Source organism: Mesoplodon bidens, assembly GCF_964165515.1.
Source record: "Mesoplodon bidens genome assembly, chromosome: 10".
In the NCBI taxonomy this organism is placed as follows: domain Eukaryota; kingdom Metazoa; phylum Chordata; class Mammalia; order Artiodactyla; family Ziphiidae; genus Mesoplodon; species Mesoplodon bidens.
Window position 1 is genome coordinate 65,925,306 of NC_138172.1, and position 15,381 is coordinate 65,940,686.

General features: G+C 49.3%; 2 protein-coding genes and 1 pseudogene across 7 annotated transcripts in view; all 3 read left to right on the plus strand.

The window, feature by feature from the left end:
* SYNGAP1 (synaptic Ras GTPase activating protein 1) overlaps positions 1-3,588 on the plus strand; it is a 30,402-nt gene extending 26,814 nt beyond the window's left edge. For 2 of the 5 annotated variants that reach the window (XR_014016902.1, XR_014016903.1), the window contains 2 exons: positions 3-82; positions 2,828-2,958. Coding sequence is in view for 2 of the 5 variants with exons in the window: in XM_081246756.1 (XP_081102882.1) it covers positions 2,828-2,974 (147 nt within the window). In the remaining 3 variants the exon portion in view is untranslated. Of the gene's footprint in view, positions 1-2; positions 83-2,827 lie in introns of all 5 variants that reach the window. The other 3 variants (XM_081246756.1, XM_081246757.1, XM_081246758.1) reach the window with 2 other exon arrangements.
* Positions 3,589-5,050: 1,462 nt separating this feature from the next.
* Positions 5,051-5,819, plus strand: LOC308623619 (GTP-binding nuclear protein Ran-like; annotated as a pseudogene). Its single transcript has one exon. The product of its transcript is annotated as a GTP-binding nuclear protein Ran-like (transcript).
* Positions 5,820-6,556: 737 nt separating this feature from the next.
* ZBTB9 (zinc finger and BTB domain containing 9) lies at positions 6,557-9,542 on the plus strand. Its single transcript, XM_081246437.1, has 2 exons — positions 6,557-6,808; positions 7,047-9,542. Exon 2 carries the CDS (start codon positions 7,053-7,055, stop codon positions 8,463-8,465), a length of 1,413 nt encoding a protein of 470 aa, XP_081102563.1. The 5' UTR covers positions 6,557-6,808; positions 7,047-7,052; the 3' UTR covers positions 8,466-9,542.
* The last annotated feature ends 5,839 nt before the right edge of the window (positions 9,543-15,381 follow it).

Below are 15,381 nucleotides of genomic sequence, written 5' to 3' on the forward strand. Positions count from 1 at the left end.
AGCTCCTCATCAGGTAATTCTCCTGGTTCCGCTTTGACCACGGGCGGAGGACACAGGGGGAGGTGACTCCGGACCACTGCAGGTTGGTCGTGAAGCCCACTCCCCTCTGACTCTCCGGAGCCTCTCCCCCGCTCACTGCTGCCCCCCACGCCCGAGGACCTCTACAGGCCCGACCCTCCGGACACCTCCTGCACAGACCTGTCTCCCCAGGCGTTGTCCCAAGAGCACTTCCTGCCGCCTCCCAGAACTGTTCAGCGACACCTGACCAGTACAAAGCACCTTACCCTAGATGGCCCGCACATCCCCCAGATCACACTCCCCTTCCTACACACCTCCCCGCGGCCTCTTCCTGATTCTCAGTCCTCCTCCTCTACCGCTCCAGTGTATGTCTGTCACCCCCCATTTCACCAAAGCGTCCTTGGGGGTTGGGATGTTGGGGTCAGGGTTTGTTAAAGGGGTGGTGGTGATGCTGGGTTGGGGGCCCCTGGCTAAAGGGGCTGTGCTGGCTGCAGCAGGTAGGCTGGGGTTTCCTCTTCCTTCTCCCACACCTTGGTTCTGTAGAGAGCCCTCCTTCCTCCCAGCCCTCACCTGTTTCTCTCTCTTTCTCCTTCCTTATATCTGTGAGGTAGAAGGCATCTGGGGTTCCTATTCAGCCCCACTGGGTGGGAATTAAGAGTGGGTAATTAATTAAGGGAGACTTTGGGGTGCCGGGAAGGGATGCTGTTCAGATGTCGGGACAGTAAGGGTGAGTGGAGCAAGGAGGAGCGAGAAAGGAACCTTGACAGGTGTTAGCATGTGGACTGGTGCGTGTGGCATTGGGAGTTGGAAGTGGGGGGTGGTGTCCTCCTAAATAAAATCGTGGGCTCTGTAGCCATGTTGATTCCAGGCAGAGATGCCAGAACCAGCAGATTAAATAACCTCTCGTCAGTGCTCACAGCCCTGGGCTGCTAATGCCACTCACTCCCCCTCTCCCGCCACCCAGTGGCCTTGCTGGACACAGAATCCTACCTGAAAAGCCAGTAAATGGGAGAACCAGTCAGCCACTGACATCACTTCTGAGATGCTTTATTTTCTGCGGGATTGATCTGCAGTGGGCAGTGTCTCCTCACACTGTAATTTTAACTCTCTGCCTGCCCGGCCTCTCTGTCAAAGTAGTTGGTGAGGCACCAGGGGACCTCACCATTTAAAGGACTCCTGTGGTGAATTCTTTTGTAAAATGAATAATGGCACCCTAATTTATCTCCTTTCTAAATTTGGGTCCATGGGGGTGTTGGGGGCATGCCTGTGTGCCGTTGCCAGCAGACAAGCAGAGGGAAGGGAATCTGAGGTTTCCTTCCCCTGCTCTCCTGCCACACTCAGGATACCCTACCAGACAGGATTTCCTCTCTCGCTGGCTGTGGAAAGTGTGGGAGAGGCAAGCTAAGAGGGTGGCTTTGCTTAAATCTTGGGTTTGGGTGACCTTCTGAGAGATGAGAAGAGGTGACCTGGGAGCCTCTGCTTGGAGTGTTTTTATATCTTTTAGAGATTCTGTCAGACACAGCTAGGTTGCCAGTATTCAATGCCCTATGGTCCAGGAAATAATTTGGACACTTTCTCTAAACCCCTTTCAGGTATTGGTCCCTCTGCAACTCAGCCATTAACATAAAAATTAATTATGTGCCTGTATTTTTAAAAGCCTAAGCAAGCAACCCAAAGTGTAGAACACATGGCTTTCTTCTCCTCTCCCAGCAGAGGAACAGCAGCCAGAGCTGAGGGGAGGAGCCAGGAGTTGGTCCAGGAGGTGTAGGAAGGGGTAGAATAGGACCAGGGGTGGGAGTAGGGTTTGGTACCCCTCACCCTCTAACTGGGAGCCCAGGGTGAGGGAATGAAAGGAGAGTGGGGGTGGAAAGGAATGAAGCCCTTCTGTTTCCTGGGGATGCAGAGCTTGGGGCATGCTGCGTCTCTGCAGAAGCTCCTAGTCCTTTCCTTCCTGCCGTTATTGTGAGCAAGAGGCGGCCCCTCCCACAGTGTTTTCTCCTTCCCACATCACTTCACTGAATCCCCTTCCTTTCCGCCCAGTACAGTTAAACCTCCCTAATTTGGAATGTTATATTTGAGAAGCTGGCCACTCTGAATAAGTGACAAAACTGAATGACAGTGTCTATTTAATGAAATGCATGTCTTCATACTATATACAGTAAGTGGAACTCAATGAACGAGGCTTTCCCACTCGAGGCCCTCAGGGAGCATGTGTTAATGAGTAGATAGGATTGAAAAGTCTGTTTTCTGGTATAGGTTAAATATTCCCTCCCACAGACACGTTTCCACTATTAATTTCGCTTAGCACACCCTTTCTTTACAGATAAAGGAAAACTCAAGCCCAGTTTTTGTTCAAATTATGAAAAAAATCCCCAATCCATGGGGGTTTGGATTAATGAGGTTTTGCTGTACTGCTTCCCCTTGTTCCCTCTACACAAAGTTCCCACCTCTGATTGGGGGTGGCCTGGGATGGGGGGCACTGGGCAGGGGAAGATGCAAGGGTTAGGCTGGGGGTGAGATAGGAAACTTACTTCTTGTGAACTGGGTTCCTGATGTGACTCCCTGGGTTGAAGGCCCCTGTTAGGAGTCAGGGATGAGATTCTCTTCTCCCTGATCCCAGAAGATGTAACTTCTCCTACAGGTGAGAAACAAAGGAGGAGGATGCGGGTGGGGGTGTCCTGGGGGAAGGGGGTGGGACGTGGTTTGTGGAGTGGGCCATCTCTGGGGGAGGCCACTGCTAGGGGGCTGGCACCCAGGCCCCCGCGAAGCGTCTCAATAAGTCCGCGCTCTCCTCTTTGGTGTCTTGCAGGAGAGGCAGCTTCCCCCCTTGGGTCCAGCAAACCCGCGTGTGACGCTGGCCCCACCTTGGAACGGCCTGGCCCCCCCAGCCCCACCTCCCCCACCCCGGCTGCAGATCACCGAGAACGGCGAGTTCCGAAACACCGCAGACCACTAGCCCACCCTGCATCACAGACCTCCTTCTCCCTCCCTGTGCACCCCACCTTGGAACGGCACCAACCACCAGGACTGGACGTCGCCGAGGGACAGCGGGATTGCCTCCCTGAATGCCTCGCTGGGGGCACCAGTCCCCCACCCCCACTGCACCATTCCCAGGAGGGAGAGCAGGGACCCTCAGCTGCTCCCTTTTCCTTCCTGTTGGGGTGCTTCCCCCGTGACCCCCAGGAACCCTTGCCCCAGGACACCACCTACCCCACACAGACCCCTTCACTCCGGGGTGCTATCCCCATCCTCTGCCTCATCGTTCCCCTGAGCACTGGGGGACAGACCCTCACCCCACCGTGGGGGTGCGGCACCTCCAAACTTTCAACTTCAGGGTGATTTTTTAGCAGTAACCAGAGCTGACAATCTAACTCCCCTCCACCGCCCCATTTTGGCCTCCCCTGTCCCCCTTGTTATGGGGAGGGGACCCCAGGTGAGGGGGCCCTATTACCCCTTGATTTCTCAGGAGCGTCTGGGGGGGCTCAGCACGCACAAACTCCTTCTCCTCCTACCACTCTTAAATTTACTCCCTCCCCACCCAGAACTCAGATGGGGTGGAGGGGCCACCGGGGCAGGGAGGGGGCGGCAAGGGGGGAATGGGAGTTGTCTCCCCTTCTTCCCATACCTGATCTGCTCTTGGCTGGTCCCAGAGCGGGGTGAGGGGGCTTGTGCCCCCCCCTCCCCCAGTGTGTTGGGTGGGGCGGAATTGAGGTTTGGGGGAGGGGTTAGGGTTTAGGAGCAGGTGTATGTTGGGGAGGACAGACTAGTTGATCTGCCCTATCCTGATACACACAGCCCCGCTGCCCCTCCCCTCTCTTTTCTTGGTCTCTACTCCCAGGGGGAGGGGGGAACTTACTCTAGGAAAAGCCATGTCTCTCTCCCCCAGGGTGGGGGGACCTGTGTTGGAGGAGGGGTGTTGGGGGCCCCCTTCCATGACTCTGTCCCCCGGGGGAGGTAGGACAGGGCTGGGCTTCCCTCTCATCCTCCCCCCCCTCCCCAATCTCCCTCCACCTTCCTCCCTCCCGCCAGGTCCACAATTTTTCGGTGTTTCTCTGTACATAGCTCTCTGGCGGGATAGGGGAGGTAGGATGGATGGGGTTTGGTGTGGGTAGGTCACAGGAGGGGAGAAGCCCCTCCTTGGCACCCCGTCTTCCCTGACTGCTGTCCCCTACCCAGCCTTGCCCCCTCATCCCTTCTTGCGTTTGGTATTGAGACTCTTCCCAGACTCCACCCTTCTTTCTTTTGTATGGACAGTTCCCCTTCAGTCCCATCCCACTACACACATACACCCAGCCGGGGCCAAATTTATACTTATATAAAAGTTGTAAATATGTGAAATTTTATCCCTGTGCCCTTTCCTTGCTTTCCCAACCTCAGACCCTACCCCTGGACTCCCTTTCTTCTTCTCTTCTTTGGCTGTTGTAATTATCTGGGGTTTGTACTGTACATATCCAGGGTGTGTGTGTGGGGGCTGGGGGCAACCCCTCTGTACAGAGCTTCCTGGCCCCCTCCCCCCCACGCTTCCCTCCCCCGGCCACCACCTTAAGGGTAGGGAGATGTTCTTCCTACCTGTTTTATTTTGTTTTCACGTTCTCCCTCCCCACCCTACCCCACTCCCAGCCTACTCTATTCCCAGCCACTGTCCCTTTTTCTCCACTCCCAGCCCCATTTCCTTTTTTTCTGGAGTGTGTGGTGAAACAGAAAAATCATGTTTAATAAACGGAGATTGTTCTTTTATCGCTGTGCTTACTTTCCTAGGCTGGGACCTCCAGGAGGACCAGCAGGGTGACGAGCTGCTTTTTGAGAGGAAGCTGACAGCCTAGGAGAAACTGTATATCCTTGTGTGGTGCCATAGTCTTCACCCTAGAATATCGCTGTCCCGACCAGCGAGATTTATTGTTTTAGAGTAGGGGTTTTGCACTGGCCAAACTTACTCCGTCTGTCTCTCCCCGCACCACTGCACCACTTAACCCGAAGGAGTAAAGAGGTCAAGGAACAGCAGCATTAAATAAATAAAACATTTAAAAAAAAAAAAAAAGGAAAAGCATTCTCTGATAAAAGATTCCAAGTATACATCTACGTGTACCTTAAAAATAATTACCTAACTGGTAAAACTATATTTGTGAAGCATCATCTGACTGGTGAATTTGAGAAGTATGTAGCTACCTTGGGTGTTGAGGTCCATCCCCTTGTGTTCCATACCGACAGAGGACCTATTAAGTTCAATGTATGGGATACAGCTGGTCAGGAGAAACTTGGTGGACAGAGAAATGGCTATTATATCCAAGCTCTGTGCCATTATAATGTTTGATGTAATATCGAGAGTTACAAGAACGTGCGTAACTGGCATAGAGATCTGGTACGAGTGTGTGAGAACATCCCCATCGTGTTGTGTGGCAACAAGGTGGTTATTAAGGACAGAAAGGTTAAGGCAAAGTCAACCGTCTTCCGCCGAAAGAAGAATCTTCAGTACTATGACATTGCTGCCCAAAGTAACTACAACTTTGAAAAGCCCTCTGTCTTGCTAGAAAACTGATCGGAGACCCTAACTTGGAGTTCGTCGCCATGCCTGCTCTTACCCCACCAGAGGTGGTCGTGGATCCAGCGTTGGCAGCGCAGTACGAGCACGATCTAGAGGCTGCTCAGACAGCTGCCCTCCCGGATGAACTTGATGACCTGTGAGAAAGTGAAGCTGGAGCCCAGAGTCAGAAGTCTAGTTTTATAGGCAACTGTCCTGTGATGTCGGTGGTGCAGGGTGTTTGCCACTTTATTATATAGCTAAGTAGAACATGTGCTTAATCTTTGGGGTGCTGAAGGAGATGAATGGGCTTCGGAGTGAATGTGGCAGTTGAAACAAAAACTTTTTTTTGGACCTGCATATTTGTGTTTTGGAACACAGTGGTTTCCTCCTTGAGTTTTAAATATAAGACTGCTACAGTCACATCACAATACTCAGTGGTGGAATCAAGTTTATCACTGTCATTCCCATTCCTTTTCGTTTAGAATCAGAATAAAGTTGTATTTCAAATATCTTTTAAAAATTACCTAGAAATGAAGTTTATTTAATTGCTAGTTAGAGGAAAAATAAAAATTAGTTTAAATGCTCCCGTGCAGAATGGAGGAAAGAACATGGTGCCTCAGCGATGTGCGGTCCAGCCCCAGGGCCACCACTTGCCAGCCTCGGTTTCCCCCGAGGAAACGGGATGGAAACACCTACCTCGCTGGTGGCGGAGCCCGAGGGATACAAGGTGATGCGGTCAATACGTAGCCCATACAGTAAGTGCCCGCTTAATCTCGCCCTCTCAGCACCTACCAGAGGCGGGGGCTAAGTTTAATCACCGGAGCGCACGCCCACCCTTTCTGCGACCCGGCTGGGGCCAGCGGCTTCTCGCCAGCACCGCCTTCTCACCCGTGCAACCAATCAACATGAGGCTTGTAGGCCGGCGTCCCCCGATTGGCTGCCTCCCTGGCACCGCCCAGCGCCCCGGCGTCCGCGTCCGGCGGGGAGGCGGCGGCTTCCGGCCGGGGCGGTACGGTTGCCGCAGAGGCGCCTTGGACGCCCGGCCGCGTGTGTACTCTCGGGGGCGTGGCGGCGGGAAGAGCCGAGCGGCAGGCGCTGGCGGTCTCCGGGTGGCCGCGCCTCCCCTGGAGCCGGACTCTGCGGGCACGTGAGTGGGAGCGGAGCGGCGGGGAGAAGCCGACCCGGCCGGCGAGGTCCGGCTCGCGGCTGAAGGACCTCCTCGTCTCCACAGGCCCTGGAAGTACAAGCCTTGGTTGGTGTTTTGTTGTGGTATGTTTTCGTTTTCTCGGCGGGGGAGTGCGTGGGACTGATCTGCCCGAACTGCCGCCGACTGAAAAGTTTCCACACGTTGGGGGGCAGGGGAGGCGGGCGTTTGAGGAGACACGGTTCCCCTTATCCAGAGCTTCTCTGACCCCGTCCCTTTCCTTCACAGCCCTCTTCCCGCGCGGGCTCTACCTCACCCCTCACCTCCTGTACTCGACCCCTCTGGGGTTTCTCTCTTCCCCAGGAGGCCATGGATACCTCGACGCCTTTGCCTCCCGTAGCCCCCTCCCCGGCCTGCAACCCAGCCCCACGGACGATCCAGATCGAGTTCCCTCAGCATAGCTCGTTACTCCTGGAGGCCCTGAACCGCCACAGGCTGGAGGGAAAGTTCTGTGATGTGTCCCTCCTGGTGCAGGGCCGCGAACTTAGGGCCCACAAAGCGGTGTTGGCTGCCGCCTCTCCTTACTTCCACGACAAACTTCTTCTGGGGGATGCACCACGTCTCACCCTGCCCAGCGTCATCGAAGCCGACGCCTTCGAGGGGCTGCTCCAGCTCATTTATTCCGGGCACCTCCGTCTGCCACTGGATGCTCTCCCTGCCCACCTCCTTGTGGCCAGTGGTCTCCAGATGTGGCAAGTGGTAGATCAGTGCTCAGAGATCCTTAGAGAACTAGAAAACTCAGGTGGTGGGATTTCAACTCGGGGAGCGACCCCTTTCCACACACTTCTTTCCACCACATCCTCTCCAGGAGGCTGGTGTATCCGCTCTTCCCCTTTCCAGACTGTGGCTCAGTCTTCCGCTTCTACCCAGAGCCCCGTTGGAGGGGAGGGGAGTGAACTGGGAGATATGTTACAGCTTCAAGTTGAAGAAGAAGAGGAGGAGGAGGAGGAGGAAGAAGAGGATGAGGAGGACCAGGGGTCAACAGCACCCTCTCAAACTCCTCAGCCTCAGAGAGGGTCAGGGGGTTTTCCCCGCCCTCCTGCATCCCACGCCCTGCCCACATCCACTACTCCTTGCAGGCTTCCAGAGGGCGAGAGTGCTCCACCTGAGCCTCCTGCCCCTCATACTGTACTGCCTCCCAAAATCTTCTACATTAAGCAGGAACCCTTTGAGCCCAAGGAGGAGATATCAGGAGGCGGAACTCAGTCTGGAGGAACAAAGGAGGAGACCAAAGTGTTTCCAGGAGGGGACACTGAAGAGAATGGAGAGCTAGGGTTCTTGCTGCCCTCAGGAGCAGGGCCAACATCTGGAGGAGGTGGTCCATCCTGGAAACCAGTGGATCTTCATGGGAATGAAATCCTGTCAGGGGGTGGGGGACCTGGGGGAGCAGGGCAAGCTGTGCATGGACCTGTGAAGCTAGGCGGGGCACCCCCTGCAGATGGAAAACGCTTTGGTTGTTTGTGTGGGAAGCGGTTTGCAGTGAAGCCAAAGCGTGACCGGCACATCATGCTGACCTTCAGCCTTCGGCCCTTTGGCTGTGGCATCTGCAACAAGCGCTTCAAGCTGAAGCACCATCTAACAGAGCATATGAAGACCCACGCTGGAGCCCTGCATGCCTGTCCTCACTGTGGCCGCCGGTTCCGAGTCCATGCCTGTTTCCTTCGCCACCGGGACCTGTGCAAGGGCCAGGGCTGGGCCACTGCTCATTGGACTTACAAGTGACTACTGAGGCCATACACGAATTTCCAGGACAAGGGAGCCACTGCTGCTGTTGGATACTTACCCCTCACTACCATGGCACCCCAATCCTGTATCTTGTTAATTATGCCAAGAGGATAGCGATATTATGGACCTCTTGTTTTTGGGTGTGGGCTTCAACCTGACCGATTTGGAAACTCAGATTTCTCATCTCACTCCAGGTTTTGGCTAACTACCCTACAGGAAAGTGGTTTACAGGCCATACGTAAATCGATCAGTTGCCCATAATAGATATTCTTTTCATACAGGAAACTGGAATTCAGATTAGAAGCTTATTTGATGAGAGAGGAGTTAGCAAGAAAAATTATGATAAATATTTCATTCAGTCTCTGTAAGTAGTTAAGGGAGCTGGTCTCCATCTAGAGGTATGTTTGATTCAGAGTTCTAGTAATCCGGAGACTAAGCTCTAAGCTTTACTCTCCCTCATCATTGCTGAAATTATGTGAGTAGAGGTCTTCTTATATGCTTTTGTTAAAATTTTCCAGAAACCCTTCAGATTATAAATTGCTTTCTCACTAGTAGGTTAATTCTGCAACACCTTTTTTGTTGTATGTTGTAGTTGAGCACTTTAACAGATGGAGCATTCCATGTGTCACTTAGACCCCTCTTTAATAGAGGATCTTAGTTCCCGGACCAGGGGTCTAACCTACGCCCCCTGCAGTGGAAGCACAGAGTCTTAACCACTGGACTGCCCGGGAAGTCCCTCTTGTCTACCTTTGACCACCACTGATCATCCATATTGATCACACTGACTGGAATGTGACCAGTGAACTCAAGAGATGGCCACTGACCTAAAATACTCTCAGGGTAGCGCCACCGCTCTGAAGAAGTGGCTATGGTCAGAGGGACTCAGGGCTGAGACGGCACATGCTGAAAACTAGAGAAATAACTGCACAGTGGGACCACACCCCCTCCCTTTCCATCCCTACCCACACTTGACAGCCCCTAGGTCGACACATAGAAGGATAGATGTTGGAATGGGGAGATTGTCGTAAGTTTCTTAATTTCTTCAAATAAACTTTGCCGTGAAAGCTAAGCTGACAGTGGACTGAATTGAGTCATTTATATGGGAGAGACGATGTGAGAACAGTTGCAAAGACTTGGACATATTCCTTATGCGGCTGGGTTATGTTGATGGGGGAAGAATCGGATAGTCTCACACTGCTGCAGAGGACACTGTCCTGGATGTCAGTGGGCCAGATTCTCAGCCCTGACCTGACCCTGAATAACTTCTGGTAAGTTGCCTTATTTTTCAGAGTCCGAACTGTTTTGTTTATTTTTTTATTTTTTATTTAAAAAAATTTTTTTGGTGGTGTGGTATGTACCTCCTAACTGGTTCTCTGTCTTCTTTTTTTTAAGGGGTTGTTCACATCTTTACCTATAATATTCCCTGACTTCATGTATTATGTTTATTGTTTGGTTTGTTCTACATTTATTGCAAAGCACTGTACTAGACCCTGACTTATACTCTACCCTCAGAGAGTTCACAGCTACTACCGAAGCTAGACATAATGACAATGTGGTATGGTAAGTCCATGATGGGAGACAGTACAAGCTACTGTAGTGGCACAAAGGAAGCTGAGTAAAGACCTATGATGGGTCACCAGAGGTTTCACAAAGAACTCCATTGCCAGAGTGTGGCAGTGGGTGTGGGTGGCTGAATTGATGTGGAAATGGTGAACATGAGTTGAAGTCACAACTATAGAGCCAGGAGTGACAGCCTTTGCCAAAGCACACTCCTCAAAAGTTAATAGGTATGGAACCTAAAGGGGCTAAAAAATATGACTTTATGGCTGAGAAGGTGAGTTGTAGCTGGGATCTGTCAGCCTTTCTAAAGAGCCTTGCCATGATACCATCCCCACTGTAAGGACTGACCACATTGGATAAGGGGTCAGGGATGGAGGCTGCCAACCTTAGATCTACTACCATCCCACCCACCTGTCATTCTTTTGGCACATGTTCTGTAGCTGACTATATCTGTTGGCCAGGATCCTTGGGTTTCAAGCAGTGGAAACTGGCTCTGACCAACCTTATCAACACAGGAATCTGAAGGATGTGGGGTGGCTCCTGGAATGGAAGGAAGGGCTAAAAGACCAGCCTTTGGAAGGACAAGACCTGGGTCAGCTCCAGGAGTTCAGGGAACAGGAACTGGGGAATTTTTCCCATCATATGTTTTGGGATGATGACCCAGTCAATCTTATTTCTTCTGTCACTCATCTGAAGATAAAATTTCCCAGGAGAGAACTCTGGGCCTCAGGGCCATCCTCTGACCAGAGCACCTTGATCATATGTTCCATTGAGGTGACAAATCCTGGAATCCTCAAGGGAAATTGAAGTTCTGGGACAGAAGAGTGGGGAATGGGTGCTGGCCAGCCCACAAGAACAGAGGCCCACCCATACAATCTCCATATGTTGCCCATCTTGGGATCCGTAAAGCCTCAGGTATACCTGGCACTTAATAGGTGTCCAAACTTAGGGCAGAATTGCTTCCTCCCTCTCCTTAATCCCCATAGCACTTTACTACTTCTGTAAAGCCAATTAAGACACCATGGTAGAAGTCTGGGTTTTCTTTCCAAGTTATTAGGATTATAGGGAAATTGAGTTCCATGATGAAAGATTTTGGTTTAAACAAACATGCACCTCTCTGCTTCTGTCCTTTCCTCCTTATAGTGGAAGAGATGTCCCTATTGTCCAAGGCTAGCCCCCTTCCCAGAGCCTTTGCTCTTTTAATTATCATTTCTGTCCTATATCTTCACTCTCTGTCTCTGTAGTTTCTCATTAGCATTTATTATGTTCATAGGGTTGTGAGAATTAATACATGTAAAATGCTTAGAACAGTGCCTTGTACTCAGTAAACTCAATAAATGTCAACTGTTATTATGAGTGAGAACAGTAGTTCCCCACACCTTTACAGGGATCGGTTCTCTCAGGGAAGGGTCACATATATAAAGGGAAAATATTTTCAACAAAAAGGGAAATGAAGCATACAGAACTCAGTAAGGATTAGATGTTATTGTTTTAATTATTACCTTTCTCATAAATGCTAGAGTTTTTCAGGGCCCTTTCCCCCATCTTCTAACTTGCTACACTCCTGGGTGATTTTTATCCACTCTTCTGAGTTAAAGCATGCATTTATTTACTTACTTACTTACTTACGGCCGTGTTGGGTCTTCGTTGCTGTGCACAGGCTTTCTCTAGTTGTGGTGAGTGGGAGCTACTCTTCGTTGCGGTGCGCAGGCTTCTCATTGTGGTGGCTTCTCTTTGTTGCGGAGCACAGGCTCCAGGCACGCGGGCTGCAGTCGTTGTGGCATGCAGGCTCAGTCGTTGGTGCTCCTGAGCTCTAGAGCACGGGCTCAGTAGTTGTGGGGCACAGGCTTAGTTGCTTCGCGGCACGTGGGATCTTCCCGGACCAGGGCTTGAACCCGTGTCCCCTGCATTGGCAGGCGGATTCTTAACCACTGCACCACCAGGGAAGTCCCCTGAGTTAAAGCATTTAAATACTGATGACCCTTAGTTTTTTATCTCCAGTTTTCCTGACCCCCAGACCCACTTAGATTTCTTCCCTCTTTCCTGCCTTCCTTCAGCAATAAGTGTCTGCTGTGTACCAGGCACTGATGAAAAAAGCAGAAGGTATCACAGGGGATTGGGCCCTGGATTGTCACTTTAAGAGACAGATGTTTAAACCAGTTATGTAGGTATTTCATAGATATATCAAAAGGGAAAGGAAATAAAACAGGCAATAAGGGGGAGAGTAACAGAAAAGGAGGGCGTACTGTACACATTTATCTAGTATCCAAAGGAAAAGAAAGACCCAGACATGCAAAACAGGGCAAGGAAAGTGGTTCTAGTAAAGTGTTCAGCAGATGTAAAGGCCAAGGAAGAGAAAGGGAGGTATATTTGATGAGACCAGTGGACTTGGAGAGGAATGAGATGTTGTCTTAGTCTACTCTGGCATCTGTAACAGAATACCACAAACCGGGTGGCTTATAAACAATGGAAGTTTATTTCTCACAGTTCTGGAGGCTGAGAAGTCCAAGATGAAGCACCAGAAGATTCAGTGTCATGAAGACCTGCTGCCTGTCTCATAGACAGTCATCTTGCTGTATCTTCACATAGTGCAAAGAGAAAGTGAGCTATCTGGAGTCTCTTTTATAAGGGCACTAATCCCATTCATGAGGTCTTCACCTTCCTGACCTAATCACCCCAAAGCCCCACCTCCTAGTAACATCACATTGGGGATTAGGATTTTAACATAATTTTGAGGGACATAAACATTCAGTTGATTGAAGAGGTGGGCTGGGCTATATAGAGCCTTGCACATCGTGATGAGGAATGTGGATTTTATTCTAACTGCAATGAGAAGAAGATAAAGAGTTTAAAGTAGGGGAGTAATGATCTTTTCACATTTTAAAGAGATTCCTATAGCTATAGATCGAATATTGGATCATTAAAGGGCAAGATTCTTGAAAGAAAAAAAAAGGGGGGGTGCCAAGAATGGGAGCAGGGAAACAAATTAGACTATTTCATTAGTGCAGACAAGAGGTGAGTAAATGCAGCAGATATGGAGAGAAGGAGACGGATTAAAACTGTTATTATAGGGGCTTCCCTGGTGGCGCAGTGGTTGGGAGTCCACCTGCCCGATGCAGGGGACACGGGTTCGTGCCCCGGTCCGGGAGGATCCCACATGCCGCGGGGCGGCTGGGCCCGTGGGCCATGGCCGCTGAGCCTGCGTGTCCGGAGCCTGTGCTCTGCAATGGGAGAGGCCACAACAGTGAGAGGCCCGCTTACCACAAAAAAAAAAAAAAAAAAAAAAAAAAAAAAATTATTATATTTTGAGGTAGGACTGACAGAACGTTTTAACAGATTAATATAGAGATTGTGGGAAAGTAAAAAATCAGGGATGACTTCTAGAGTTTTGGCTTGAGCAGTTGAATTGGAGGCCAGTTAATGAGTGGGAGACAGGAATAGAACTTGGGAGTGGATCAAGGGCAGACGCATGTATTGACCAGGGTTCTTCTAGACCAGGGGTTGGCAAACTTATTCTATAAAGGATAAGATAGTAAATATTAGGCTTTTCATGCTAAGAAGCAAAATCAAGGATATTATGTAGGTACATAGAAATTAAGGAAAACAAATTTCCATGATTACTTTGAATTTACTGACAAAATTCAAATTAAAATAATAGAGCACAAATTTTTGTAGTACAGGTCTGTTGCTTAATTGGGGTTCATACTTAGTGTTTCCTATCATTAAAATCAATTGCAAATGTTCATCTGTTAGTGCTGATCTATAATAAAATTTTATGTATTTCATCTTTGAAAATGTCTTCACACAGATAGTACTGCCAAATACTGGTATCAATCCCAAGAGCATATGATTTTAACTGAGCACATTCATCACTTGAAAGGCATTTATAGAATTCTGTAATTTATATTCTCTTCATACTCGCCTCTTATCACATCATTACATTGTAGATCAAGCACATCCAATTGAAGGTTAGGTGGAAGTGCCACAATTGCACAGTTAAATGAAATATAGAAATTTCCTTTGCACTTGCACTGAGGTCTGAAAAACATTGCTGGAACTGTAGTTTGAGCTCAGAATATGTATCTTGCAAATTTGTGTGGGAATGGAGATCTTGCTTCTTGTTCTTGACTCTACATGCAATTAAAACAACTTTAATGATTTTGCTGCAATGTATGTTTCCATATAAGCTCTGTTTTGCCTTGTAATTTTTTGGCTTGTAAGAAACGGTACCACGTCTGTAGCATGTCCACTGGCCAATGTATGGATGAACAAAATGTGGTATTTATATACAATGGAGTGTTACTCAACCTTAAAAAGGAAGGAAATTCTGACACATGCTCCAACATAGGTGAACCTTGAAGACATGCTAAGTGAAATAATCCAGGTACAAAAGGAAAAATACTGTATGATTCCGCTTATATGAGGGACTTAGAGCAGTCAAGTTCATAGAGACAGAAAGTATAATGGTGGTTGCCTAGGGGCTGGGGAGAGCAGGAAATGGGGAGTTATTGTTTAATAGGTACAGAGTTTCGGTGTGGAAAGGTGAAAAAAGTTCTGCAGATGGATGGTGGTGATGGTTGCACAACAACATGAATTACTTAGTGCCACTGAACTGTACACTTAAAAATGGTTTAAAACATGCTTTAAATTGTAAATTTTGTTATGTATATTTAACCACAATAAAAAAATAAATGAACCACTAATGAGCTAATGGATCTAGGCGTTGAGCATCAGTGGCTGCTAATAGCACAAAAAAGAAACAAACAGACTTTATGTGCTTCTTATGGAAAACACCACCACCACCTATTAATTAGTCTGGCCAAAAATACTGAACTTGATGGGCCTCCCTGGTGGCGCAGTGGTTGAGAGTCCGCCTGCCGATGCAGGGGATACGGGTTCGTGCCCCGGTCCGGGAGGATCCCATATGCCGCGGAGCGGCTGGGCCCGTGAGCCATGGCCGCTGAGCCTGCGCATCCGGAGCCTGTGCTCCGCAACGGGAGAGGCCACAACAGTGAGAGGCCCGCATACCGCAAAAAAAAAAAAAAAAAAATACTGAACTTGAATGTGATCAAGCCTCAAGATATAACTACCAATTCACAGAAGATGTAGAAGGCAGGGAAACATGTTAAACCATACCACAGTGATGCAATCAGCAAAACTGAGACTGTAAGAAATTCTGGGGAATAAATAACCAGTTTTCTTCAAAAAAAAAAAAAAACTGCAAGGGGAAAAAAGCAATGGAAGGTAATCTGTAGTTTAAAAGATTTTAAAGGACATTAACCAATCATAATGCGTGGACCTTACTTGGATAAATTTTTTTTTTAAGATTTTTTTAAAATTTTATGACCTTTAT

Coding starts and splice junctions, on each gene's coding strand:
- ZBTB9 (XM_081246437.1), top strand. CDS start 7,053: ATGGATACCTCGACGCCTTTGCCTCCCGTAGCCCCCTCCCCGGCCTGC.